Source organism: Scylla paramamosain, chromosome 8 (assembly GCF_035594125.1).
Source record: "Scylla paramamosain isolate STU-SP2022 chromosome 8, ASM3559412v1, whole genome shotgun sequence".
Classification (NCBI taxonomy): domain Eukaryota; kingdom Metazoa; phylum Arthropoda; class Malacostraca; order Decapoda; family Portunidae; genus Scylla; species Scylla paramamosain.
Window position 1 is genome coordinate 24914774 of NC_087158.1, and position 27501 is coordinate 24942274.

Consider the following 27501-nt stretch of genomic DNA (forward strand, 5'->3'; position numbering starts at 1 on the left):
CACTGAGGAACAAAGGTCACTCTGAGAAACCAAGGTGACTCAGAAAATAAGATCACTGAGGAACAAGTCATGCTGGGAAACAAAAATAATTTTGAGGAACAAAGGTCACTTGTGGAAATACATGTCACTCTTAAGATTCACTCTGAGGACAGAAAGATACACAGCCCTCCTTTTAAGGGGCATTCTTTGCAAAATCACATATAGAATGGAAAAATAGAGATGGCAGGCAACAGAAGCACCAAGAAGTGTAGTATGTGTATGTATACACCTCATGTTCATAACTGAATACAACAAAGGTAATTATCAATCTCTATAATGCACATATATTTATTTAAATCAATATTAAACACTAAACATCATCTTTGGTCACTGTCCCTTAGTAGTATTACCTGACACTTTTTACAAGACTGTAAATCCAATTCTCAAATAATGTTATTCACATAAAAAAAAAAGTCCCCTATAACTCTTTCTCATATATGAGAAATTCATGGATGGCTGAAATGGATGATCATGATCAAAAAATGGCAGCAGCCAACCAAGTACAGCCTGGCTTAGGTATTTCAAAGGGAGGTAAAGAAGTTTCCTGCAATCCAAGACATAGTCCTAAAGGAGTCACTTGAATTACTCAGATGCCTGCACTGCAGGCACACCAATGGTCTACTTTCCATGTTTTATAATAAAAGTTAAACACATTACCATGGGCAGGCCAATCTAACTTTCTAAGGGAAAAATAAAATATTACCTGTAAACAGCTTCTCAACTTCCAATGTTAGAAGTGAATAATCATGAATATTAGTCGAACAAGAGACGAAACAGAAGAGCAAGTAATTACAAAACTATTCGTATACATAAATCATAAAATTGACAATTAGTATTGTCTTCAAATTGGATATATGACAATGAACTTAATACTCACCACTGATTTTCATTGACAATTTTCAGTATTAAATACATAATACTACAGCAATAAAATCTTATTACTATACCTCATCACTTTACCTGATCATTGAAGTATTTAGTTTTGGCAATACCTACCAATACCTGTACTGCACAGAATTTTCAAGATAAAATATGAATATTATTGAAATTAATGAATTAATCCTAACTCAATGTGAAAAAATAAGAATGATACATAATTTAATCAAATGATGAAATCTTTAGTTTCATTATTTTACAATTAACTCTACTATTGTATCATAAAATATTTCAGATAACTAAAAGCTAGTCATATCAAACTTACATTTGACTTAAAATATTTAGAACAGTTTTGCACTTTTTTACCACAGTACTCTGCATGCATCTCATGATTACTCCCTCTGGAGTACATTGACAGAACAATACATGGTTTCTAACAAATAATAATAACTGGTTGATAGACACTGTTACATATTAAAGCAAAATCAGAGAGAGAGAGAGAGAGAGAGAGAGAGAGAGAGAGAGAGAGAGAGAGAGAGAGAGAGAGAGAGAGAGAGAGAGAGAGAGAGAGAGAGAGAGAGAGAGAGAGAGAGAGAGAGAGAGAGAGAGAGAGAGAGAGAGAGAGAGAGAGAGAGAGAATTACATGGCAGGTGTAAAATACAAGATTATGACATTACTTAACAAACCTCCAGAAATACAACCAGAGGTACAATAGTAACTGTCAAGATGCCTACATTCTGTATCAATTCAGTACATTTATGAAAATACAACCTGTGATACCATGTTTCTTTCTTCCTTTTTTATGGTCATTTTCTTTATCTGTCTGCTATCTCTCAGCTACTTTGATATAAGTATCTACTATATACTAACCTGATGTGTAACCAATTCAATTTTGTTACTTAATTGTGGCATAAAGCATCTCTGCTGTCTGATCTTGGCAATGTGCCCCTCTCTCTGCTGAATTAGACCTGCTTCTCAGTGTGGCGGTGTAATACCTGTTGGTTCTATTGTCAGATTCAGTGCTTCCAATCACCTGTTGAAACAAAAATTTTTTTTTATTAAAGATAAATCTTTTTCACTACATTCTAACAGCTGTGAACATATTTCTTTAATCCATTTAGAAAGTAAAGTATAATGAGTATATTTTGTACAAGGAATTAAAACTAAAGGTAATGAGAAAAATGTAATGGATTAATATTTCAAAAAATATTAAGTAGTAAGTGGCAAGCTCTCCTGAAAAAAAATAAATAAATAGAAAATAAAGAAAATCAGCTCTAGCTGCTTTTACTTACCACATACCCTGAGTGTTCTAAAAGGGATAAATTAAGAGGAACAATAAATCTTCCTTCCCTCAGCCTAGTCTATGCAGTACTGGCATGAACCATGATCCCTTTGACATAGCACCAACTCTCAAAACATAACTCTGATGTGGCTTGGAGGAAGGATATGAGCAATGGAGCATTAACATAGTAAAGAATAACAAATATACTTAAGATTTTCTTGGTTATTAAGTTCTTTCTAAACTGTATGTTTTTAAGATGCAAGTGGTTGTTTGTTTCCCATGATGGTTTTAGTCATGAATGGAAGAGTGTGGCCTTGACGTCTGGGAGTCTGTCCTTCAAACATCACTCTTTTCACAACTAAACATAGTCCTTCTTTACCAAGCTCCATTTAGAGTTGTATTACCTTTGTTCCTTCTTCAACCGCATGGGTCACTACCACCAGATTGTAAATCTTAATAAATAAATCCTACTGCCACAATATTTTCTTTCATCTACCTTTCTTTTCATTAACTTCAACAAAACACTGCACTTATTCAACCATTTCCATTCATACATGGAGAAACATGTAATCTATATCCATACCAAAGTATTCTTGAAAGCATTAATGTCTCCTGGTTTCAAATATTCCTCTTGGTTGTAAGATCGAGGAGGAGGTTGAGGCGGACGCTCCTCAATATTGTATGCAGGTGGCATCATATTTGGCAAAATTTTCTGGAACAAGATTAATTTTTAGTACTTGAGTACTTCACACATTATTGAACAATGGATTGTTGCACTCAAGACGAATCCTTACACAGGATCATATGAGAAAAATATTTCCAGAATATATTTCTCTATACATCACCTATTCCTGCCAAACTCAATTGCATACTGCATTAATTTCCTCTCTTTCATTATAAGATATCTTTTCTTTATCTATAGTAAACTCATTATCACAATTACCATATTCAGGCATAGAATAATTATTGAGACAGCTAATAGTTAGGTGGCACAGGCAAAATCCCTGAACATTTCCCCTTGTGTCTCCAGGGAACATTTCACTCATACTGGTCACCTAAACAGGACGGAATTCAAGGCTTTTCAGTTCATCAGCTGTCTTCTAATTGACTGTTTTCATTCTCTCCTGTGACCTTGTGATCAAGGCTTTCTTCTTTCACCTCTCTAATGCAAAAGTCAACCAGTATTCTCAGTCTTTCATTCCTCTTACTGGCAAACTATGGAACCTTTGGCATACTTTTGTATCTTTTTCTATCAGTAATTTAATTATTCTAAACAGGAAGATTCAATGTACTTCTCCAGGTAATTTTGGACCTGCTTTCACCATCTCCTTTAGGATGTGGCACCTTTAGTGGGCTATTTTTTCTCTCCAGTTCCTTTTGCTCCTGACCAAACCTTATTTACAATAAATAAATATATAAATAAATTTTTGCTTTTAAATTAATTGAGCACACCTATCTGAATAAACATCCTTTTAGTCCTTTCAGTTGTATATTTATGCAAACTGTGACTCTATGCACTCTGGCTTGATTTTCATATCTACAGTATTCAATAACTGTACTGTATATTCCAACATCTGGAGCTTCTTGAAGAGGTGACTATCCTTTTCCCATGTCCCCTCACTAGATCCCCCTTGCAGAGTAATTTGTTTGATTCCTTAGGTGTTGGAGCTTCTTGAAGAGGTGACTATCCTTTTCCCATGTTCCTTCATTAGATCTCCCTTGCAGAATAATTTGTGTTTGATTGCTTCTTTCTAAGGCAACAATACAAGTTTTCATGCCATTACTTAATAGGAAAATTAAGCTGTCAAGGAATGGGCCTAATTCTGTCTGGGTTTTATAAAAAAAATAAAAAATAAATAAATAATAATAATAATAATAATAATAATAATAATAATAATAATAATAATAATAATAATAATAATAATAATAATAATAATAATAATAATAATAATTCTGAAAGCAAAAGGCATAAGAGTATAGAAATTATAAATTGTTAATAATAGTAATTTTAGAACCATCTAGTCATTATGTAAGTATGCATTAAGTATTTATGCATTTTCCAGTATAACTGGAAAGGTTAAAGGAAAAATACTGACTGAGAGAGTGAAAAAGATCCAAGATAATGAAGAATGGGAAAGGGTTAGGAAAGGTATAAAATGTGTGGATCAGACATTTTTATTTGGAAAAGTAACTAAAACAAATTATATTTTTATTTGGAATAGTAACTAAAACAAATTATAGTGAAAGGATATATCAGTGCTGAATTCATGGGCCTTGAAGAATCATAAAGTATATCACAGAAGTGACTGGATAACAATATGAATATGGGATGTATTATAGATGTATTATAGGTGTATGGTGTGAGTGGAAACTAACTGGAGGAGGTGGGTCTTTGATAAGGATGCAAAAACATATATTAGAGAAAACAGAGAACGAAATGAAAGTTGAAATCCAATGTGTAATAACCCAATGGGTGTTTAACTTATGTGTTTAACTTACATATATATACTGTAATAAAAAGATGTAAGCAAAAGTTTATGATGTTTGACTGAAACCGTAAATCACAGTAATATATATATATATATATATATATATATATATATATATATATATATATATATATATATATATATATATATATATATATATATATATATATATATATATATATATGAGGCTGAAGATGACATCTCATCTCATCATAGGAATGAAATGCTGAGGAAGGGTTCCCAGTCCCCTTACTCTGTCCCTTTCAGTAATCTTTTATAATTTACAAGGTATACAGTGATAAGATTCTTTCAACCTAACTACACAGTTGGTTGTAGAAAAGAGGAAAATAATCACAGGTCTTTAGAGAAAATTTCATACCAATCCCATTGGCTCAGAGGATGAAGCCATTTGTTCTGATTGCTCCTCAGATATCACTTTTGAAGCAGATGCAGTGCAGGCAGTCAGCTCACATCTGGATTCTGACAACATATCTTGAGTAAAAAATGAAAAAAAAAAAAGATTTTACAAAAAATAGTCAGAATAATTAATGGCCAAAAATATTTTTCTTAATTTTCAAGTCCACTTTCATTGTAAAATTTAATCAGATTCTGATAATTCTACTCATACTTTGTATATTGGTGTATTTATTTTCACATCTCACTTTAGATTACAAGGACAAAGCAAATTTTATAAAACATTACTCAGTGTTCTTTCTAGATTTACCTCAGCTAGGTAAACATAATTAGTGGACACAGTACAATCACTACTCACTGTTTGTTGCCCCACAGTCCAAGTCATCAACAGAGTCACTGGGTGGCTCACAAGAAGAACGAGCTCCTATAAGATTGTAGGATTAGAAAACAAACAACTACTATGCATTAATTAAATCTTATGAAATGTTTCATCACAAACTCTGTTACATGACATCTCTAATGAATATTCATCATCCATGGAATAAATAAAAGGCAAAGACGTATGGAAGTTCTCATGGATTTGATTGCGAGCATCAACATACTCGTATGTATGCATTTTTTTTACATACACCTTCACTCTTAATCATCTCAAAATACCCTAACCATCTCAGTGTATCTTTTTTCACCTGTGTAATGGTGCAATGGGCAGAAAACACATTGAGCTGGTTTACCTAGGTAGGCACATCATGAAGCATAAACAGTTTGTAAAGATCATGTAATATTGAAAGGCCTATCAAGAATGGAAGCCCAACTGGAGGATGGAATGACAGAAAGGAGTACATGTAAGAGAGTAAGAGAGAGAGAGAGAGAGAGAGAGAGAGAGAGAGAGAGAGAGAGAGAGAGAGAGAGAGAGAGAGAGAGAGAGAGAGAGAGAGAGAGAGAGAGAGAGAGAGAGAGAGAGAGAGAGAGAGAGAGAGAGAGAGAGAGAGAGAGAGAGAGAGAGAGAGAGAGAGAGAGAGAGAGAGAGAGAGAGAGAGAGAGAGAGAGAGAGAGAGAGAGAGAGAGAGAGAGAGAGAGAGAGAGAGAATATAGCAGAGGCACATGCTATCAGAGAATCTTTGGCTGGGACCATCTTGTCAGTTATGTTCCCAGAGAAAGTGATGCATCAGATAGATAGAAACCCTCCTTTTCTGGTGGAGTGTCAGTAAAAAAGATGGATAAAGTTATAAGAGATATAGATTTGGTGATTTGGTAGCTAAAGAATTTTAAGATTTTATGAAGTTCCAACTCAGGATACTTTACAACTCAAAATACAACTGCACACTTACCTCTTATCAAGGTACAGAACTGCTCTACCATAGTCTTATCAGCCTCATGTGCTGCCACTTCAGCAGAGGCTCCTGTTATACTCTCTGAAACACAAAATAAAGTGATGAAGCATCCTATATCTTTGATTTATATAAAAACAAATAAAAGAATTTGTACCATCCTTATGACTACCATTACCTGCACTAGGTGAGGTTGGAAATCTAGACATAAAAAAAATAGTGTCCACAATATGGGATTAAAGTCCATTCATCATTCTAAGGATGATGATGCTTTTCTGTGTGTGGTTATGTGCCTGTAAAATTTTTGTGGGGACTTCTTAAGACAAGGCATCCATACACATACATTTACATTTGTAATCACACCAACAAGCACTCCACATCTTAGCCTTTAGAAGAGATGTCAATTTTTTCTTCCCACACAACATAAATAAAACAATAATATATATTACAAGTTATAAGTGACAATATATAGTTCAATGTTAGTAAGTGCATACTAGTTTATAACATATCACTTCAAAAATCATGTATGTAAGCATCCAAAAAATACTAAGAACACACATAGTGGTATACTAACCTGTACTGTAATATTCCTCTCTTGTGGTATTAAGGTCCAATTTGCTTTTAACTTCACCAATTTTTTCCTGATGTGTTTCAACAAATGCCTTCATATTGGTCTTCTCTAGCCATGCTGTTACAAGAGTGTATACATCCTCACTGTATTCTGGAGAGAGAGAGAGAGAGAGAGAGAGAGAGAGAGAGAGAGAGAGAGAGAGAGAGAGAGAGAGAGAGAGAGAGAGAGAGAGAGAGAGAGAGAGAGAGAGAGAGAGAGAGAGAGAGAGAGAGAGAGAGAGAGAGAGAGAGAGAGAGAGAGAGAGAGAGAGAGAGAGAGAGAGAGAGAGAGAGAGAGAGAGAGAGAGAGAGAGAGAGATAATGCAATATCTTGTATCATAATCTCTATTTCCACCACATTTATTCAGCCAGGAGGGAGAAGATTCAATGCAAAAATGTACATAATTATATAACAAAGTGAATTTTCAAGTCCTTTGAGCCACACATACTATATGCACACATATTATGTCTTGATCTTCTGTAGGGCCATATATTACATGGGAAGTCACACTAGAACTTGGACAATAACAGGGCAAAGTTTCTCTCCTACCAAGTATCTGGTGTGAAATCTTTCATGAGAACATAATGGTGACGGAAAAGATACATGTAACTTTTATACGATTCTTACCATATAATTCACTTTCTCTGCAGTCTTGTGTTGCTCTCATGTCCAGGTACCGTCCATCTTGCTTCCCTACATCATTCTGGGCTGAGGTTGTCAGTGAGGTGGAGGATGGATTATACTCACATGGATGAGGAAGAGAAGGAAGAGGAGGAGGAGGAGGAGGCGGAGGAGGAGGAGGAGGAGGAGGAGGAGGAGGAGGAGGAGGAGGAAGCTCTGATACGGCTGAATTGGGGTCATCTCCAGCAGAACCACATTGAGGAACCTCCACAGATGAGGATCCCATTGTATGTCTCAGTACTTGTTGAGGTGATGGGGGGTGATCATACAAAGATGAGTTAAGTGGTCGAGGAGGTGGGGGACTGCTGTATAACTCTAGTGCAATATTTGTACTCTGAGCCTTGCTTATGTTCTTGTAATAGACAGGTTCATAGTTCAGCTTTTCTGCCAAGGAGGCCATTAACTGCAAGGAAAAGAAATTAACATTTATACAGATATATAGACGGAATATGTATTGAAGCTGAAGTTGAGACAAAACCCATTTTATCATGTAAATATGGAAACCAAAGAACTGTTCCTTGATCTTGAAAAAATATATATATATTTGTGAATACACATAACACCTGTAGAGATTCACTTAATCTTTTCCAAAGCCAATGTTTTCTTTGCCCAAACCATGTTACACACTACCCACACATTATGCATGAAGTTACTTCACTCACAGCTGCATCCTCGAGTTTATGTGCAAGGAGATGGAAACCTTTCTGGTAAGCCAGCACAGATGGAGTGTGCCCATGCTGATTTGGTCTGTTGAGTGCTGCTTCTCCTCCAGGGATCTCAAGTAATGCCCAAGTCAGTTGCTCAAGGCCATAATAGGCACTGAAGTGGACCCATGTAGGAAACTCTGAATAGCCTGTATGAATAAGTTCATAGATAATGAGCTCTGAAACAACCCTCATGAGAATTTAATTTAAAAAACAGCAAGGACATGATGTCCACATCTTCTGGAGGTCTGAAAAACTTATGAATTATTTGACTTCATGTCCACACAATTATATATTATTACTCACAATACTTTGAGGTTTTCTAACTTCTAATGTGACTTCATGTCCACACAGTTATATATTATTAATCACAATACTTTGAGGTTTTCTAACTTTTATTGTAAATTAGCAACAATAATGATATAAAGAGGATATTATGCACAAGTGTTTATCACCATATTCTAATTGACATTATCATGTATGTAAATTAAATATGCAATGCAATTTTAAATAAATAAATTGCTGAAATACGACACATTTGTTTAAACCAAGTGGCTTACATTTTTCATTTCTCTTTTCCTTAAGTTTGCAGAGAGGGACTTGAGTTTTCACTGCTTCTGTCATCTTCAGATCCAGCTGATTACTTGCATGATTGATGTTGAGTGCCTGTGACCAATTTCAGATTCAATATTGTTTGTGGTGGAAGTTATGGTGAAGTAATCAAACAATTAATCATTAACCATAGCAATACTGACAAGAGAAACAAATATTATGTTTGAAAATATGATTGAAAAATGCTAATAAATAAATAGATAAATAAATAAATAAATAAATAAATAAATAAATAAACAAGAAAAAAACAGGGAAAGCCTTCCTATCTTACCTGACACATAAAAATTGTTGGATTTGAGAGTGTGGACAAATGAGCTCTCATAGAGTCCAGACTACTCTCGCACTTCAATTGTCTTGATCCAATATGTTGCTTCTGCACCAATACAGTGACTAGGACAAGGGATGACCCAACCAGGAATTCATCTGAAACAAATAGAGGTAAGCACATTGTAGATTTAAACCTTTACATTAATCTTCTAAGTTTTCCTTATGCATCTTGTAACAGTATTATATACACCAATCTACGGTACATACAAAAAGCAAATACTTTCTATGTATATCACAGTCTAAGATTGCTCTTAAAGAAGGTAACAAAGCTTTGTAATACTATTTGAATAAGAATACAGATTTCCTATTCCCTATCTCCCTTATTTCCTTGCATTTAGTTGCCTTTTTAAAAAATATAGAATACACAAAGTCTTATGGCATGTCTTAAAAAAAGCTAGATATGCAGAGATCCAATATCAAACCATTACAGATCTCCTTTACCTGGCATTCTGAACTCTATTGTGTAGGGGTTCCTCAACCTAAATTTTTCCACTGTGACACTGGGTTTGCCTGGACTTTCAATCAGAATTTCAATGTCCTTTTTGGTATCTATAGGATCATTGAGGAGAAGGTGCACCAGCTGCTGCATCTGTAACAAGTAAAAGGTATTTATCAACACTCAGACACAATTATTGTGTTCAGCCACAATTATTGGCTTAATGCATGACATGGTGCTGTTTCATGAGATAGAAAACTTATATACGAAAAACTAAATCATATAACAAGGATAATAACTAGACACTGTCAATGGAGTGTACAGAATATTAATCAATTAAAAATCACTCCATACCTCTGTTACTTTGCGAGGAGTGACCTTAAATCTTGCATTCCTTTCATCCTGGTACTTGGAATAAAGTTCGCAGTTGTTCAGAATTTTAATACCTTCAGTCAGAACCTCATCTACAAAACTGGGATCCATGTCACGGACCTTCAGTTTGTGCCAGTCACAGTATGAATACAATGCTGAAAGCAAGATACATTATTTAAGCTGTGAATAACTGTCGTCACCATTTCCAGACTGTTGTACTTCTATTTTTTGTCAAAATGAGCAGGCCATGAAATGTCATATTGGAGATGTAAAATAAAATAAATAAATAAATAAATAAATAAATAAATGCAAGTCAGACATGAATGAAGCCATACAGCTTGTTTTACATCCTTCAGCTTTAATTTCTTGATGATCATAAAAGCTTCCTTAGTTATCCTACACGTGTATGGAGTTCCGCTGCTAAACCCCTGTTGCCTTATTTACAACAAAACAGGCTGAATTCACATCTTTCCTGGATAACCGAATGTCAAAGAGAATATATATATATATATATATATATATATATATATATATATATATATATATATATATATATATATATATATATATATATATATATATATATATATATCAATGTTTCAAGTCTACGACGCACAAGGCGTGTAAATAAGCGCTTTCAAACAGTGACACCAACCAGATAAGAAACGTTCACTAATACGATTCATTTTCTGCTCTAGAGTTTTTTATTCTTTTCCTGGGCACTTGGTTCCAGATTTAGTAATTTAGTTTGCCAGGATCTGTAGTTCCGAATAGGTCAGGTTTTTCTTTGAGAAAATTTAGATCCTATTGCTTTTTGATTACTCTCCTGAAAGTTTTCTCGAACTCCAGAAACACTTCAAGCGTGGTTTGTCCATATCGGGTGGGGATCACATTATGAGACAGAGCAGTTGATAGGAAACCGGATCTTCAATATATAAAACATAGCGAGCACAGCGGCGAACGATGTATTAATTTCCTTCCGATGTTTCGTCATAGAGGCTATTCTGTTATTAAGGATCCGGGGTAGAAACATTGCACAAGCCAGAAAGAAAACTAAGAATCTAATATATATATATATATATATATATATATATATATATATATATATATATATATATATATATATATATATATATATATATATACACACACACACACACACACACACACACACAGACTAATATAGGCGTAATTGAATAATTGAGAGAGAGAGAGAGAGAGAGAGAGAGAGAGAGAGAGAGAGAGAGAGAGAGAGAGAGAGAGAGAGAGAGAGAGAGAGAGAGAGAGAGAGAGAGAGAGAGAACGTGACATATAATAATATTGTTCAGACTAATATTTTTTTTTTCGTATAATGATTCTAAAATTGTCAATCCAGTACTACTACCAGTCTATTATTTCAAAATACCTTACTAAAGGGAGTGTTACAAATGAGTATAGGTGGTGCCTTACTGCAAGTGGTGCGGAACAAGGTGCGGGCGAGGACGGCCAGTTCCCTCGACTGAACCTAGTGTTCATCTGTCCTCAATCTATATAAGCACAAAGCATTGTCTATATATCCTGACTGGCAACCAGGGCCGGTAAATTCATAAACGTCAAACGACCTCAGGGCAGTCGGCAACTGGTCCTTAAAAAAAAAGAAAAAAAAAGAAAAAGAAAAAAAAAGAGAGAGAAAAAGAAAAACCGATCCGGTATTTGGATTGTTGATAAATCTAAACTGTAAAGCTATCTGAGGAGATTAGCTACTTGGTTTATTACAGATTTTTTTTATTTCTTAAGTGACACAGCCTAGATACGGAAATGGGAAACTTCTTCAGAAACAGTGTGAACCACAAGCTTGCCCCTGACACCTTTGATTTAAAAATTTACATTTAACTTTTACTATAACTTGGGCTGGTTCGACTCGTTGCCGACGGCGCTTGTTTACACGCCTTTGTACGCCGTAGATGTGAAATACTGAAAAAACAATATATCGAAAACTCATCATATATAAATAAATGGCAAGACCGGTAACGATATACGGAGCAGAAACACGGGTAGATTCAATAGCTTCTACAGTTGTTCATTTCTGCTTCAACGCTACTGGGCAACTCTAAATACCTGAAAGATGAGCCATGGTCAGTTGACTGTTTTCCACTCCCAGTAACAAAGCCAACACCTTCTCTGGCCTGAACACCTGACCTAGCTCACTCTTGCCATGGTTAGCTATGTGGTCCAGGAAGCAGGGTGACATAATTACAATCTGTAAAGGTAAAGGTTTTATCATCAGGATATCAGTTGTACAATGCAATGACACAGTGAAATTTACATACCAATAACGTGTAGTGTTAAGATTAGCTGAAACAAGTGTACTCTAGAATTGTGTTAATCCTGAGCCAATAATGTTTTAATACATGGAGGAGTACTGGAAGAGCAAAGAATGCGACAATATTTTCTTTTCAATCTAAAAGTAATACCACATAGAACAATTACAAAATATTACATACAACCACATCTTGGATCATCATTTTTAAGGTTAATTACAATTTTAAAAATCTGTATATTGTACGAGAAAACTTGTAATTAACTTGAAGCTTGGCTCATCTCACTGCTCTGATGTTTCTCTTGGTGACATATTTTCTGCTCACCTGTAGTTTTGCTCCTTTGAGTTTGACAGCTTGCAGCTTACCCAAGTCTTCCTCGATTTCTTCAACATTGCTGGCCTCAACTCTGAAAAAAGGCACTAATTACTCACACACACACACACACACACACACACACACACAACACACACACACACACACACACACACACACACACAACACACACACACTAATGATTGCATCGCAACATATACTTATAACATTCCACCAAAATCAATGCTTGTATGGGTACCTGATGCTACGTCCCCTGTCCTCCCCAGGCACCAGGTGGGTGAATACCTCATACAGGTAATTCTTCCACTTATCGCCATCGGATGCATGCAAGATGCTGATATCCACTTCACCGCTCTCATCTAAATGGAAAAGACAAGTATGAAAAACAATCAGTATTTTACAATGTAATTTGTCCCCTAAGTCTGTTGGATCTGGAAATCATGACTAATCCTCTTCCACGTTATGCTTTACTTATGAAATATAAAGTGGGGATGTCTGTTAAACATGAAACTGTGTTGAGGATGTTATAATTTTTACAAAATGCACCACACAATCAAAGGAGATTTGATTACAATCTTAATCAAGATGTCTGACATGGTACTCAAATCACTTAGTGGATGAGAATGTCACTGCAGATTAAGCAGCACCTGTGCAAATACCACTGAATCATGCTATCACTGTTTTGAGTATCATGAAATTAACTAAAAATTAACTGAATGAAAATTTCATGATTAAGTGCCTATGAACAATTATATATATATATATATATATATATATATATATATATATATATATATATATATATATATATATATATATATATATATATATATTTATATATATATATATATATATATATATATATATATATATATATATATATATATATATATATATATATATATATATATATATATATATATATATATATATATATATATATATATATCAGTGTAGGAAATGAGTGCCCACCAACTACTCGTACCGTAAAACTGAGGATGTCTGCAAGTGACTAATTACGGTAATTCTAACTCCACTGCCAGACCATGGAACTTCTTTTACACAAGATCGCCTACAATAGAATCTACTGGACAAATAAGAGTTGAGGTTACTGTACACAGGGAACAGAATGCTCAAGACAAAAAAAAAAAAAAAAAAAAAACAAAGCTCAAAACCTTTTCCTCCCCATAAACCTTGAGAAAAAATAAAATAAACATACTTTCAATGAGCAATAAAGTGTTTGACAAAAGCACAATTTCTGAGCAAATAAAAAGCAATAAAATCTGAAAGTAATATGAATAAATTATGAAAGCAGAGATGCCTATGAAGCACATGCTGGACTCACGATCACCATTCATCACCCTCCGGAAAAGTTCAGAGTTCCCACAGCCCAAACAGTGATTGAGGCTGTGACCTTTCACACACCTCACACCCTAGCCTTTTGCTCAGAGAGTGCAATAACTGCTCATTGAATGAAAACCCTTAGCAGCCCGAGCGTTGTGTGAACCCCAGCATACCAAGTGACAGCCATAAATATTATCTGTGTGTGTGTGTGTGTGTGTGTGTGTGTGTGTGTGTGTGTGTGTGTGTGTGTGTGTGTGTGTGTGTGTGTGTGTGTGTGTGTGTGTGTGTGTCATTTAGTCGATTTCAAAGTCCCATTTGACTTTTCTTTAAATCATATTTACTGTATTTTACTCTGTTATTATCACTCTTCCTTACTTTTTGTAACGTGGTGGCGCTTCTGGGAGGCCGTCTCCCTACACTGACGCTTTTTAGAAGCCACTATCAGTCGTTTTTTGTGTAGTGGAATTGGTGGACTCTCTTTGGGTGCCACTAGTGATCGCTCTTTAGGTGGTGCAACTGGCAGACCTCTGGGTGGCAATGGTGGACGTTCTTTGGGTGGCGATGACGGCGGGATAAATGAGTATGATTGGATTGCTTTCCTTGCTTTTCTATCTAAGAAGGTATCGTGTATTAATGAAACGCTCCTATGCCTGCAAGACTGTTTGAGGCTGGGCGCAGGATGATGAGGAGGGTGGGAATCACGGGGGAAAGTTTGATTCCATCTAGAAGTAGAGGCGCCCGCGGGAGGTAACGGATGCTGGAGTGTGGGAATCAGTGGTGTGTACCATGCACTGTTCAGGTCTCTGGTGCTGGGCGAGGGGGGCCAAAGCATAGGACCATTGGGCGGTGCAGCTGGCCTGACAGGCTTCGGGGGTATCATCGTAGCTAACAACTGGGGGTCGGATTCATATCGGCGATCTCGCCGCCGGCGGGAAATATTCAACCTCCCTCTGCCTTGTGAGTTAGCATCACTCATCTGTCTGTTCGCTCGTAATTGAGACATACCCAGTCTCCACGAACATGAAGAGGACAATTAACAAAAAAAAAAAAAAAAACTCTGAAGTGCAGACGAGATCACTTGACACTGAGGCGACTACTAGGTAACTAACAAAGACCGACAAACATCTTCCTGACGCCCAAGCTCTTATCATTACTCGGTATAACTTCCTCTTACGCACAGGATGCTGCAGGTCCCTGATACTCCAGCTCCTACCTGCCTTCCTATCTTCTTTCTTGGAAACCTATCATCGCATGCCAGATTAATAATACAATTCGTAGTTCACTTGAATTATTAAGATAAAACTATGCTTTACATAGCATAAACACTTTCTGGAAGATTTCATGTGTGCAGTTCTTCAACTGCATAATGTGCCTATGGCTTACTCACTTTCGAACGCAGGAGCACTCCTCGGTCTCTTTAAGTGTGATAGAGGAGCTTCATTGTACAAAATAAAATTACGATGAATCTTTGTCAAACTATCAATAGAATTATGAAAGCACACTTGAAAACCCCCGAAACTTCCACTTGTCTGTTTAAAACGAGTCGAAATAAGACACCGAAACATCTGAAAATGCAGTCTCTGTCATAACTAAATTAGGTCATAATATATTGTATACTGTTTGCTGAAACACATTGCATTCCTTGATATTATCGACCTACAACCAATAAAGTAATCATATAATCGATATAACAATCTTTCACAGTCCACAAATTAGCCCATTCAACAGATTATACGTATCATCAGTCACAATACAGCTTAGACTGACGTTTATACAAGTTACCCTTCCAATGAATTTTCTCCCACTGAAATACCATATTTTCTCTAGTCAGGTTCCCGTAAAGACCACCAACTAAACAAAATATGCGGTGAAACATCATAAAGAAAAATAACAGCAAAATAAATGAATGAAAACCCTCCTTCATGAGACAACACTGCAGCAAGACCGGTAATCGAAGCAGCTCGAGCATCACAATGAGGTGTTCTTCAAGAGGCAGCCCTAAAACATGAATGCCCTACCGTTCCTTGGGACCTGGGTCGTGGTGGGGAAAGGGTAGGGGAGATTCATCTTACCCTTCCCCTCGGCTATTTATAACCTAACAGGCGTGGCTAGTTCATCCCTCACACCCTATACCATGAGTCACGGCTAAGGGGCCACCGTTCTTATTCGGAGCCCTTGGAGTAGAGCGACTGTCTGGGACCATGGGCGATACCAGGCCGGCGGGGCATCTCAAGGCGGCCCACTTGAATGTAATATAAGACGGAAAGAAATATGAATGCACGTGTAACTGATAAACATACTTCTCGCTTTCAACTTCTGCCTCACATGCCTGGTTATTTACTCCTTGTGGATGTCTCGCCCTAGGAGATACCACACTGAAACACGGCTGTTCCTGTCAACATTACTTGGAAGTCATATGTTACGTGGCTCCTCTACTGCCGTGGGCCACAGAAACGTTATGACAGGTGTGTGTGTGTGTGTGTGTGTGTGTGTGTGTGTGTGTGTGTGTGTGTGTGTGTGTGTGTGTGTGTGTGTGTGTGTGTGTGTGTGTGTGTGTGTGTGTGTGTGTGTGTGTGTGTGTGTGTGTGTGTGTGTGTGTGTGTGTGTGTGTGTGTGTGTTTAGGAGGAGGAGGAGGAGGAGGAGGAGGAGGAGGAGGAGGAGGAGGAGGAGAAGGAGGAGGGAAATGGAAAAAGAAAGGAAAAAAATAAGAGGGTGTAAGGTGTGAGGCACGCACAGTTGGGAAGGCAGGGGTGGTGTGTGAGGACGGAGGTCGCCTTGATCAAGTTTCAGGTCCTGTAACCCGATTGCTATTTCCTCTCCCAACACCCGACACTCTTAAGTACCCAGCCAGGCCTTTTCTGACTCTTAAACCATTCCCAGGATGACGTTTTCTTCGTGTGTCTGCCTTTCCCAGGATAAATCTTCAACTTTGGCCATGCCTTGTATATATTTCCTTTATCTATCCATAACTTTCATCCGGGGATCAGCTGTCACTTGATTTCACTGCTTTATTAATTACTTTACACTTTCGTTTGCACTTATGATAGCAATCTGCATTAGTAATCAACATTTGCTTTTTATAACATCCATGCAACACACAAAGAATAAATCCTCGCATTTTACGATATAAACTTCTTTTTTTCTTTTTCTTCATCGTAATATCTATTATAATCAACAACGGTCACGCACGCACACACCCGCCCCCACCTGTGCACACACACAGACACACACACACACACACACACACACACACACTCACGGAAAATAGCAATAATAAGAATAATAATGGACTGATTGATAAAATACTGCTACAAATACAGGATCACATAACGCCGAAGGTAATAACAACCAAAATGAAGAAGAAACCAAGGAAATACCAGTAACATCACCCACTATCCCGCTACACCTTGCCTTTTTCCCTTTCCTCTGGCGTACACACGAGAGGCTGAGAGGGGGAGGGCTGCGGAGGGAATGAGCTAGGCGGGGCGGGGCGGGGCGGGGCGGGGAGAAGTAGAACGAGGTGGGTTTTTGGGTGCTACCGTGCCCTACACAAGCCTCTGTTTTCAGGCGGGGAGAGGCACGGGACTGATTCACCTGCTGCCTCTACCTGCTCCTCTTCTTTCTCCTCCTCCATCTTCGTCACGCTCAGCAGGTTCGTCGGCGTCAAGTGGTCACAAACTATATTGGTCTGAAGGTCACACTAGCCCTAGCCATCCTCCGGGGGGGATGAGCAGAGTATACGTAGTAGACGATGCTCTCGTTCTTGTCCCCCGTTGTTCTCTCTCTCTCTCTCTCTCTCTCTCTCTCTCTCTCTCTCTCTCTCTCTCTCTCTCTCTCTCTCTCAGAATACAATAATAAGTGAAAAAATAGAAAGAGAAGGCAGAAATAGAACATAATCTCTCTCTCTCTCTCTCTCTCTCTCTCTCTCTCTCTCTCTCTCTCTCTCTCTCTCTCTCTCTCTCTCTCTCAGAATACAATAATAAGAGAAAAATAGAAAGAGAAGGCAGAAATAGAACATAATCTCTCTCTCTCTCTCTCTCTCTCTCTCTCTCTCTCTCTCTCTCTCTCTCTCTCTCTCTCTCTCTCTCTCTCTCTCTCTCTCCGCATACCTCAAGTCATTGTCTCGCCGTGCCAAGTAAGTAATGTCGCAATAATAATTTCGGTATTTCCTTTCAGCAAACGAGACTATTTGTGGAATTGGAAATAAACGTGGGAAGGGTTTTCAATTATCCTTAAGATATAAAAGGTGACAGACCAATTCAAAGTGTTTATATTACTATTTATCTATTTCTATCAATCTCCTAATTAAAACATATCTTTCCTGCTGTTTCTCTCGCATTATTAGAAAGTTATGGAAAAAGGGAAAAATATACAGCCTCATCTCACAAAACCACAGGAAAATGAGGTCAGGTTAAGTGAGGTTAAGTTAGGTCCTTGATAACGTACAGTACACTGACAGGCAACTGAGGAAAAAAAAAAATCGATCACAAATACCATCTGAATCGAAGTGTGATCTCAGCAAGGCATTACGTGTGGGAACGGTGAGAGGAGAGCAGCAGGGACCATATAAGGCTGGCGACGGGGAGGGAGGCGAAGGATGTGAACTGCGAGTATGGGGCTTTACACGCGCCCTTCGGCATCACAGGCACTCCCATCCTGAGGAACACACGATCAACACACATGGGGAAGCAAGACAAGCTGGACGTCCACACATGGGAAACACAAGCTGAATGCATATGTGGCGGAAGGAAGGATAGGAGAGGGGAAGAGAGGGTGAAGAAAGGCAGCGGATTTCTTCACTCGTGCTAATACGTATACAGTCCACCCGGCTCGATTGTTGATGAGGACGGGCCAGAAAAGCTTGGTGTGAGTGGGGAAAACAATGGATACGGTTTTGAAAGATGGGGAAAATTCGAAGTAATAATAACAATAACAGTAGTAGTAGAGGTTCACTTTTCCCATGAAGGGTGGCCGAGTCATGGTGTCACGTTTTGTTTCAGTTTGGAGAGAAATACAGAATGGGGAAGTACTCAGTCCCCTCGCCTGGTCCCCTTTAGCAACAACCTTTTACAAGTTGGGAATACAGAACCACTATTTTCCTAACCTGGGCGCGTCCACAGTACCAAAGGAGGAATTACACAACAACATCAACACCAACACTAGCAGCAGCAACGACAACAACACATGGCATCTTAGAGACTGTATCGCACAAGAGGATGGCGTAAACAACAACATAAGTGGAATTTCCTGCATCATTTCACTGTGCCTGCTGCTCTGACTCTCCGCCCAAAAATGTCCGCCCACAAGGGATGGAAGAGATGTGCACGTGTTAGGCCCAAGTCACTGTGCTCCTCTACCAGGGCCCACCCCGCCGCCCTGAGTGCCTAGTGATGCAAGAAGGCGTCACAGATTAATGCCAGCCACTCATCCTGCGGAGCTGAGTGACTCACCGTACTTAAAGACAAGCAACAATAAGCCATGTGGCGAATAGGGATAAAAATGCTTTTATATTCCAGACGTGCAAACCCTCGCGTCAGGATAACTGGTCGGGAGGTAAACAGACGGGAGGGGAAGGAGGGAGAAGACTATCACGGAGCGTCGCGGCGCCAGACCAACCCAGGAACAGGACAGCCATCTCCACAGTGCCTCACCACACGCGTCGCCAACCTCGGTAACCGTTTGAAGGCAGATTTATGACGTACGTGAAGGCTGGTCCTCTCTCTCTCTCTCTCTCTCTCTCTCTCTCTCTCTCTCTCTCTCTCTCTTGAAGCCAAACATGATGGTTGGCATGAAATAGCTACTGGGATGTAAAGCTAGCAATTCTCAGGAAGGTCACACCATTACCACATAAATTTCTTCCTTTGTTCCCTTTACGTGCTCTATGAATATAAAGTAAAACAGCCGCATTTGCTTTAAAAATCAACTACAAGGTAAAGGGAAGTCGTTACGTAAGATGGTTCACAGTATGCCGCCCTTAGTTGAGAGGGAAAAAGTAGCTTCCGCATCTCGCCAGACGCTGCCCGTGGCCATTGCAAGTCAACATCGACACAACACGACGAGAGGATCCACCCAAACCTTTCAGCCATCACAGTCCACCTCCCCACCAGCCGCCAGACTCCTCGTTCAAGTGTCAATAAACGTAGAAGCCTGATATTGAAACCGCGTTATATTTAACCTCAACCTTCCCTTACCTCTCTCTCTCTCTCTCTCTCTCTCTCTCTCTCTCTCTCTCTCTCTCTCTCTCTCTCTCTCTCTCTCCTTACCTATCTACTGCTGCTCTCACCCGGCCACGCCTTACCCACCAGCCTCTGCAAATCTGTTTATGACTCAAAAGTATCACCATCTTGGACTCGCTCTATAGCACTTCTAAAAATAAGGCACTAAGTAGCCACCTAGGACTCGCCGGGAAGGTTGTTAGGGCCACAATGGCCTACAATGGTGAGGACACTGGTCGTTGGTCACAAGCTTCGCCTCAGTAACTAGAACACAAAGACATCAGAGGTGAAAGATGATCCCAGAGTTTGTTTGATTGAGAACAAACTAAAGGCTGATGGCGTGCAATAGGAGAACATAATACCCACAAGGTAAGCAATGTACTAAGCAACATCTGAATGGATCTATTAGTGAATGCTCTGGCCAGAGGGAAAGTGGCAGAGACTGAGTACACACACACACACGCACACACACACACACGTTAATACGAATTTATCAGAACTAAAGCAAGGAAATATGACTATTTTCCCCTGTGTCCTCCTCCTTCTCCTTGGTTTCAATTAGTTTCTCATAAACCCAGACCCGAGGCATGACAGTCCCTAGGCCTAAGCCCTCGTAAGGGGAGACAGGAGGGAGGGAAAGATGAAAGGAATGGGAGGACATGAAGCGGAGAGGGGGGTGAGCAAATCTTCTCTAGGAAACATGAACTGAGAAGAGACATGCCGACACAATAAAAAAAAAAAAAAAAAGAGGCGTGAGAGACGTAGAGCACAAAGCACGGGAGAGGAGGAAAGAGGAAGGAGGAACGGCGGATAAGAAGAGGAAGGAAGTGAGGGGAGGGGAAAGGGAGGGCAAGGGAGGGAAGTCCACAAAGGGGCAGCAGCTCTGGGAAAAGAGGTACGCGACACTACCATCACCATCACCACCACTACCACCACCAACACCAGTACCACCAACATCACCACTAACCCAACAGAAGAACAGATGTGGCGAAAGACTCCTGTAATCCACGTCTCAACAGCTGCCTCACGCCCTTCCCGCACCGACAGCCCCATGTGTTGTTCCCTAACAGAAGGGTTCACAACAAGCCAAGCATGGTAGGCAGGTATAAGTAATGTGGCATCATTATGTGGGTTGTTTTGTAGACTTCGTAACAAAGAAACAAAGAAGACTGAGTAATAACGTCTTTTTAAGAGAGAGAGAGAGAGAGAGAGAGAGAGAGAGAGAGAGAGAGAGAGAGAGAGAGAGAGAGAGAGAGAAATGGGGGAAGGGGAAGCACGTGTCATCAACAGCTACCGACAAACACCAGTAGCAGATCTCATTAATTTACTGCGTCATGTTACTGAGCAGTGCAGGGACCAACCAGCTTCAAGCACCGAACATACACACACACACACACACACACACACACACACACACACACCGCGGTGATGACATCTTCACACCCGTCAAGCCGCTCAGGGCAGGAAGGAGGGCAGGACAAAATTAGAGGTGTGAGGGCAAGGATCTTTGTCAGGACAGTCGCCTGTGGTGCTGAGGCGAGGAGGCAAGGAAGGGTGCGTGTAGTGGGCGTGATTAGTGACACACACTTGTACTTGCTCTCCTGACTGGCACACGCAGCTGCTGCAACCACATTGCAATACTGAGCCAATGAAAAGGCGAGGGGATGAATGAATGAGTCAAGAAAGTATGCTATAAATGAATAAACCTGTAATAAAATGTATGAATAACAAATAAAAGACTGAAAGGGAAAAAGAAACGGATGAATAAATGAAACAAGATGGTATTTTATCATACGAACGAGTAAATTAATAAAGAATCACAAAGCATGGAAGAAAAGCGTACATAAATTAACGAATTCAGGAATAATTGATGAAACGATGCATAAACTTATTACCTAATTCAAATCTGGCTCAGAGAGAGAGAGAGAGAGAGAGAGAGAGAGAGAGAGAGAGAGAGAGAGAGAGAGAGAGAGAGAGAGGAGCGCGTCGGACAAATGGGAAAAAAAATCAACCCACATGAAAACGAACATTCTTTTTTCGTCCTGTATACGTATATCCCTCCTTCCTTTCCGCTCCCTTCCCCGTCCACACCCACACAGCTGGTGCGAGATAAAAAAAAAAAAAAAAAAAATTCAACCTGTGCCACAGCGATGCAAGGAAGTAAGGAACCCAACCTACGCAGCGCCTTCCTCGCCTCAGCCAAGATAGTGAACACAGCATTAACGAATTATCCTTAGCTTCATTTTTTTTTTCATCACAAACTGAGGCAATAAACGCGGAGAAAGATGAGGACAAATTCTAATAATTGAGAATCAGAATGAAAGAAGATAAATGAGTAAATAGTTAACTGAACTGCCCACCGGAAGTACAAAATAAATACAAAACTGAACAGAAGGCATACAGTGAATAATAAAAATTGAGGCGCGTAACACACGTGGCATTACGTCAATAGTAAGTAATTTCCTGTTTCCTGGGATGCGGGTAGGGCGCGAACATTTGAGAGAGAGAGAGAGAGAGAGAGAGAGAGAGAGAGAGAGAGAGAGAGAGAGAGAGAGAGAGAGAGAGAGAGAGAGAGAGAGAGAGAGAGAGAGTGTGTGTGTGTGTGTGTGTGTGTGTGTGTGTGTGTGTGTGTGTGTGTGTTACTGCAGTAATGGCCAAGCATCACAGCTTTTAGGAAAAATCTTGGGTTCCCCAATGCTGCAGCACCCCGGCCCCGCGTACCCACGCTGTGCTGGTGAACCGTATCAGCCTGGCGTCCATCATACCCGCCGCTACCCTTTCTCCATGCGCAGGAATTCTTCGCCTCTACCCAAAATTAGAACTCACTTAGCCAATTTTTCCTTCACATTTCTTCGTTCGCGCCCTAATTCTTCGCGCACCCTCACATCCTCGGCCACTCGCGGGAACGGCAGGTGCAAGACGCGAGCGTTTCTTTCTGACATAACTTTTCCGAACACGGGTTTGTTTGATAAAGAGTTTCAAGAGCTATGCCGTGTTTAAATGACGTCACGATTTGCATTAAATAATCTCCTTCTATATACAATATCCCTTGTTCTTGTTTTATTTTATCTCTGCGGAACGATTAACACGATGATGCCAAGTTACGAGGAAGCACACTCATACGCGTGACTCATCAAGGAAAAAAATTATACTTTATTACTTCCTACACCTGACTCTCTAAGCTTGCCAGTCACCAGGTTGCCAGCCGCTCCGGACTTATTCCCACTCCATATCATGTAGGGTGTGGTGAATATTAATGTCACTTTCTCCCCTTCAAGTAAGGTAACATAATAGGTTTGAGGTATTCACAAGGCGTAGATCAGGAGAGTTTCCACTGACATGCTAAAACTGTTAAGTGATTATATAGCTTTTAGAAATATAGAAGACAGGAAACGATAATATACATTTGTAAGATATTCATAATACAGGCTAATCTAATTTTGCAATGTACGTAGTGTTTGCAAATAGCAGTGATCTGAACTGGCAAAGGAGGACACAGGAAAGGACAGTGTTCTCCATCGAAATTCTATTCAAGTAGCTATACTAGGTAGGCCCCGTCCAGAAAACAGGCGACAGCAGAACCACCACTACCAGCAACAACAACAACAACAATAACAATTACGACGAGGACCGAAACACGTACAATCTCCGAGAATTATGACTCTCTCTCTCTCTCTCTCTCTGTGTGTGTGTGTGTGTGTGTGTGTGTGTGTGTGTGTGTGTGATTCACCTACGGTCGCCTCCTGGTCACCCAGCCAGCCGTTCCCCTACGGAAAGAGCGCAGAGCTCACAGTGACCGATCTTTGGGTAGGACTGAGACCACTGACACACCACACACCGGGACAGCGAGGTCACAACCTCTCGGGTTACATCCCGTACCTACTTGCTGCTAGGTGAACTGGGGCTACACATTAAGAAGCTCGCCCATTTGCCACGCCGCGCCCAGGATATGTGTGTGTGTGTGTGTGTGTATATATATATATATAGAGAGAGAGAGAGAGAGAGAGAGAGAGAGAGAGAGAGAGAGAGAGAGAGAGAGAGAGAGAGAGAGAGAGAGAGAGAGAGAGATATTGATACAGGAAAACTTGCAACTTCCGCGAATCCCATACCTCACACAGGCCGCTACGTCACCCCTTGGCTCCCTTGGCTGAGTTTCCTCGTGTAATAAAAGCTTACATGCACAGCTTTGGAAAAAGTCACAACAAAGCAATTTTAACATTCGACACTATCATGAAAACGGTTAAATCAGTTCCATATTTGTCTATTTTTTATTGATTTTATTTATATATTTTCTTCTCTATTTATATAATCATTTCAAACATTTATTTGTTATTAATAGATTTATTTTTTACTTGCATATCTATGTTTATTACTATTTTTCATGGATCACACACTACTTTCAAGGCTCATGACAGGAGCAATTCACAGAAAAAATACAAAGGGGCCTAATGATGATGATGATGATGATGATGATGATGATGATGATGATGATAATAATAATAATAATAATAATAATAATAATAATAATAATAAGTAAAAAAACAGCAAAATATATCCACATAAATAAAATATCTCAACCTAAACTTTTATACTTCCAACACTCATCTTGGCTGAAATCAGGAAGTTTCTGACTAATGAAAAATCCTTTAGGGTTGTCAAGTTTGCCAAGAGCTTCTGCAAGTCGAGTTCCGCTCTGTTACACATTGACTGTTGTCTAGTTGTAAAAACCTTTTACAAGGCAAAAATATCCAAGGCTATCAGCCTTAACTACGCAACTGATTAAATGCAAACATATGTGTATACACTGCACAATATAAATTAAGTAACTAAATAGGTCAGTGTTACTTAGGTGAAATTTTTATTTAAAGCCACTTCCTTTTACTTCTTTTCCCCAACCTAATATTTTGAAAACCTTTCCTTCGATCGATCCGTTAACTTTCAGCCACATGACATAACGCACAAGGTATCCACATTATCATGTAATTTGTGAATATATGTGTAAATACGTAATGGCTGGTGAATACAAGTTACGTAAGGGAATTACTTACTTGATGACCGGAAGTTTCTTGAACATCGTTTCTTCTCCAGCCACCGTTCCTTTCGCAACCATTCATCTAGATTTGCGTTCACGTCCAGCATAGGTCGCTGATCCGCACTCGCCTTGGAACTGTCGACGGGACTGGACGCACTTCTTGAATGAAGAGGAAGCGTAGCAGTGCAATGATAAAGAGCATTTACCACTTCTCCTCCCATGCTGCTACTGCGCCCAACTTGCTTCCGCTGCCCGCATCTCCTTAGGTAAGTGACGCTAGGACGCACGTCCGCCGAACAGTCTTCACCATCACAATAATTTTCACTATTACTGCTGTTGCTACTACTGCTACTGCTACTACTATTGTTGCTACTGTTAAGCACCTGGGGGCCCTGGTCTGCAGGTGACATCGGAGCAGGTTCCCTTGGGGGTTCGGGCACTGAGTGTGACTGCCAGGTGGATTCCCTTGAGTGTTCAAGCTCTGAGTGTGACAGCGGGTTGGGCTCCCTCGGAGGTTCGAGCTTTGAGGCACCTGCCTGGTTTTGTCCAAGCCCGATGTGGCCATCTTCACCGGAATCTTCTCTAATACCTGGAGGCGTGGCATCCACCACCTTCTTCCTCCGTCTCCATGGAAGATCAATGCTGAAGGAATTACTGCGAGGCTTAGTGGCTACCCTCACCAGATTCTGACATATGTGGTCGAGATCGAAGGAGCGCGTATGTGGTAGCATTTTACTCCTCGGCTTTGGAACTCCTCTCGCCTTCAGCGGCGGCAGCGGTGCATCTTTCCCTCCATTTTCCTGAGTAGCATCGTTCCTCCTGGGCGTGATGGGAAAAGGCGACTTCACGGGACGTGCAAGAGCCTCCCCTTCTCTCTTCCCACGGGTGTTGACATCAGTGGTTGGTACAGGAGCAGCAGCAGTAACAGTAGTCAGTTTGGGTGATGCAGGGCAGGATGAAGATGCCCGCATCAGCTGATGTTGCGCTGCGTAACGTCCACGAGGGAGTGACGCCCCCCGGCAGAGCCCCATGGGTAAAGGAGGTGGTAGGTTGTAATATACATTAGCATCTGTCAGGAAGTCGATGTCTGCAGTATCGGCTGTCTTGGTGGTGGCGGGTCCTGTGTTGATATAAGTGTGGCTATCGGTCATTGTCAAGCTTGTGTTCCTTCAACGCTTCACCTACGCAATCAACTCACTTTTTTTTTTTTTTTTTGTCACCTGTTTACTCGCAGCACCTCAGTAACTCATAAAAAGAAAATCACTAATTCCTTCATAGAGTCATCCATGGCCCGTGAACTCTCGGCATCACGATATATCTATTGATCCACCAATTTACTAGTCATATAAAGCCTTTAAAGCGATTCTGCACTCTCAAACGTGTCACTAAGAACGAGCAAGACGAGATGACACGAGAGACCCCCGAGCACACCCTACCCGCTCACGACAACACATGCTACTGAACTCTTAAATCACTTTCCTCTCCATCCCCGCTCCCCAGTTTCCCTGTATCCGCGAGGTGCCACCAACTGATTTTGTACTTTTATTTTACCAGGTTATATTGCCTCCCTCTGTTAGGATATGAGTGGTATGAATACTGCTATTTACTTTTGATATTCATATTGATGTAAGATGGGATTTCTTCCCGGCTCAGTATAAGGAACAAAGTACACGCCAGCAACTTAAGAGGTGTGGTGAGCTTCATCTGGGAATAACTTGTATACTTGTGCCCGTGCCAGGCAATCGTGCTGTCGTTTATTTATTTATTTTTTTCTCTCTCTCTCCTTTCTTTTTCATTCTTTTATATCATATATTTTTCACCCATTATATTACTGTTACCATTACGCTGTATCATAAAAAAAAAATCACCCAAGTTTTCCACTTGCCCAAAGTACTACGGTGTCACTAGGTAGTTTTCAATCATTCTTATACGCAACATGCATTATTCAGTTCAACTGTACTAGCTGTTAATGCACTGCTATATCAACCTCACGCAGATCTCTCTCTCTCTCTCTCTCTCTCTCTCTCTCTCTCTCTCTCTCATAATTATATATATATTATATATATATATATATATATATATATATATATATATATATATATATAT

The 27501-nt window shown here is 39.7% G+C and overlaps 1 protein-coding gene across 3 annotated transcripts; it reads right to left on the bottom strand.

The window, feature by feature from the left end:
- Nucleotides 1–313: 313 nt before the first annotated feature.
- Nucleotides 314–27425, bottom strand: LOC135103021 (uncharacterized). 3 transcript variants are annotated; one of them, XM_064008873.1, is made up of 16 exons: nt 25412–27424; nt 13042–13162; nt 12795–12876; nt 12268–12409; nt 10153–10325; nt 9804–9951; nt 9307–9458; nt 8984–9089; nt 8382–8572; nt 7666–8122; nt 7003–7149; nt 6429–6512; nt 5459–5524; nt 5066–5178; nt 2781–2909; nt 314–1948 (listed from the first exon to the last, which is right to left on the bottom strand). In XM_064008873.1, the coding sequence occupies exons 1-16, from the start codon at nt 26544–26546 to the stop codon at nt 1811–1813; spliced, it is 3384 nt and encodes a 1127-aa protein (XP_063864943.1). In that variant the 5' UTR covers nt 26547–27424; the 3' UTR covers nt 314–1810. The 3 variants fall into 3 exon arrangements, with proteins under 3 accessions (XP_063864943.1, XP_063864946.1, XP_063864945.1); XM_064008876.1 differs by lacking the exon at nt 25412–27424 and adding an exon at nt 14523–15226; XM_064008875.1 differs by lacking the exon at nt 2781–2909 and having other exon boundaries at nt 25412–27425.
- Nucleotides 27426–27501: the final 76 nt, after the last annotated feature.

Bases quoted from the DNA above. Each gene is read 5' to 3' on its own strand.
- LOC135103021 (XM_064008873.1), bottom strand. From the start codon at position 26,546: ATGACCGATAGCCACACTTATATCAACACAGGACCCGCCACCACCAAG. The intron at 12,877-13,041 runs GTACCCATACAA...GCCTTTTTTCAG, and splicing joins GACAGGGGACGTAGCATCAG to AGTTGAGGCCAGCAATGTTG. The intron at 9,459-9,803 runs GTAAAGGAGATC...TATTTGTTTCAG, and splicing joins AATAGAGTTCAGAATGCCAG to ATGAATTCCTGGTTGGGTCA.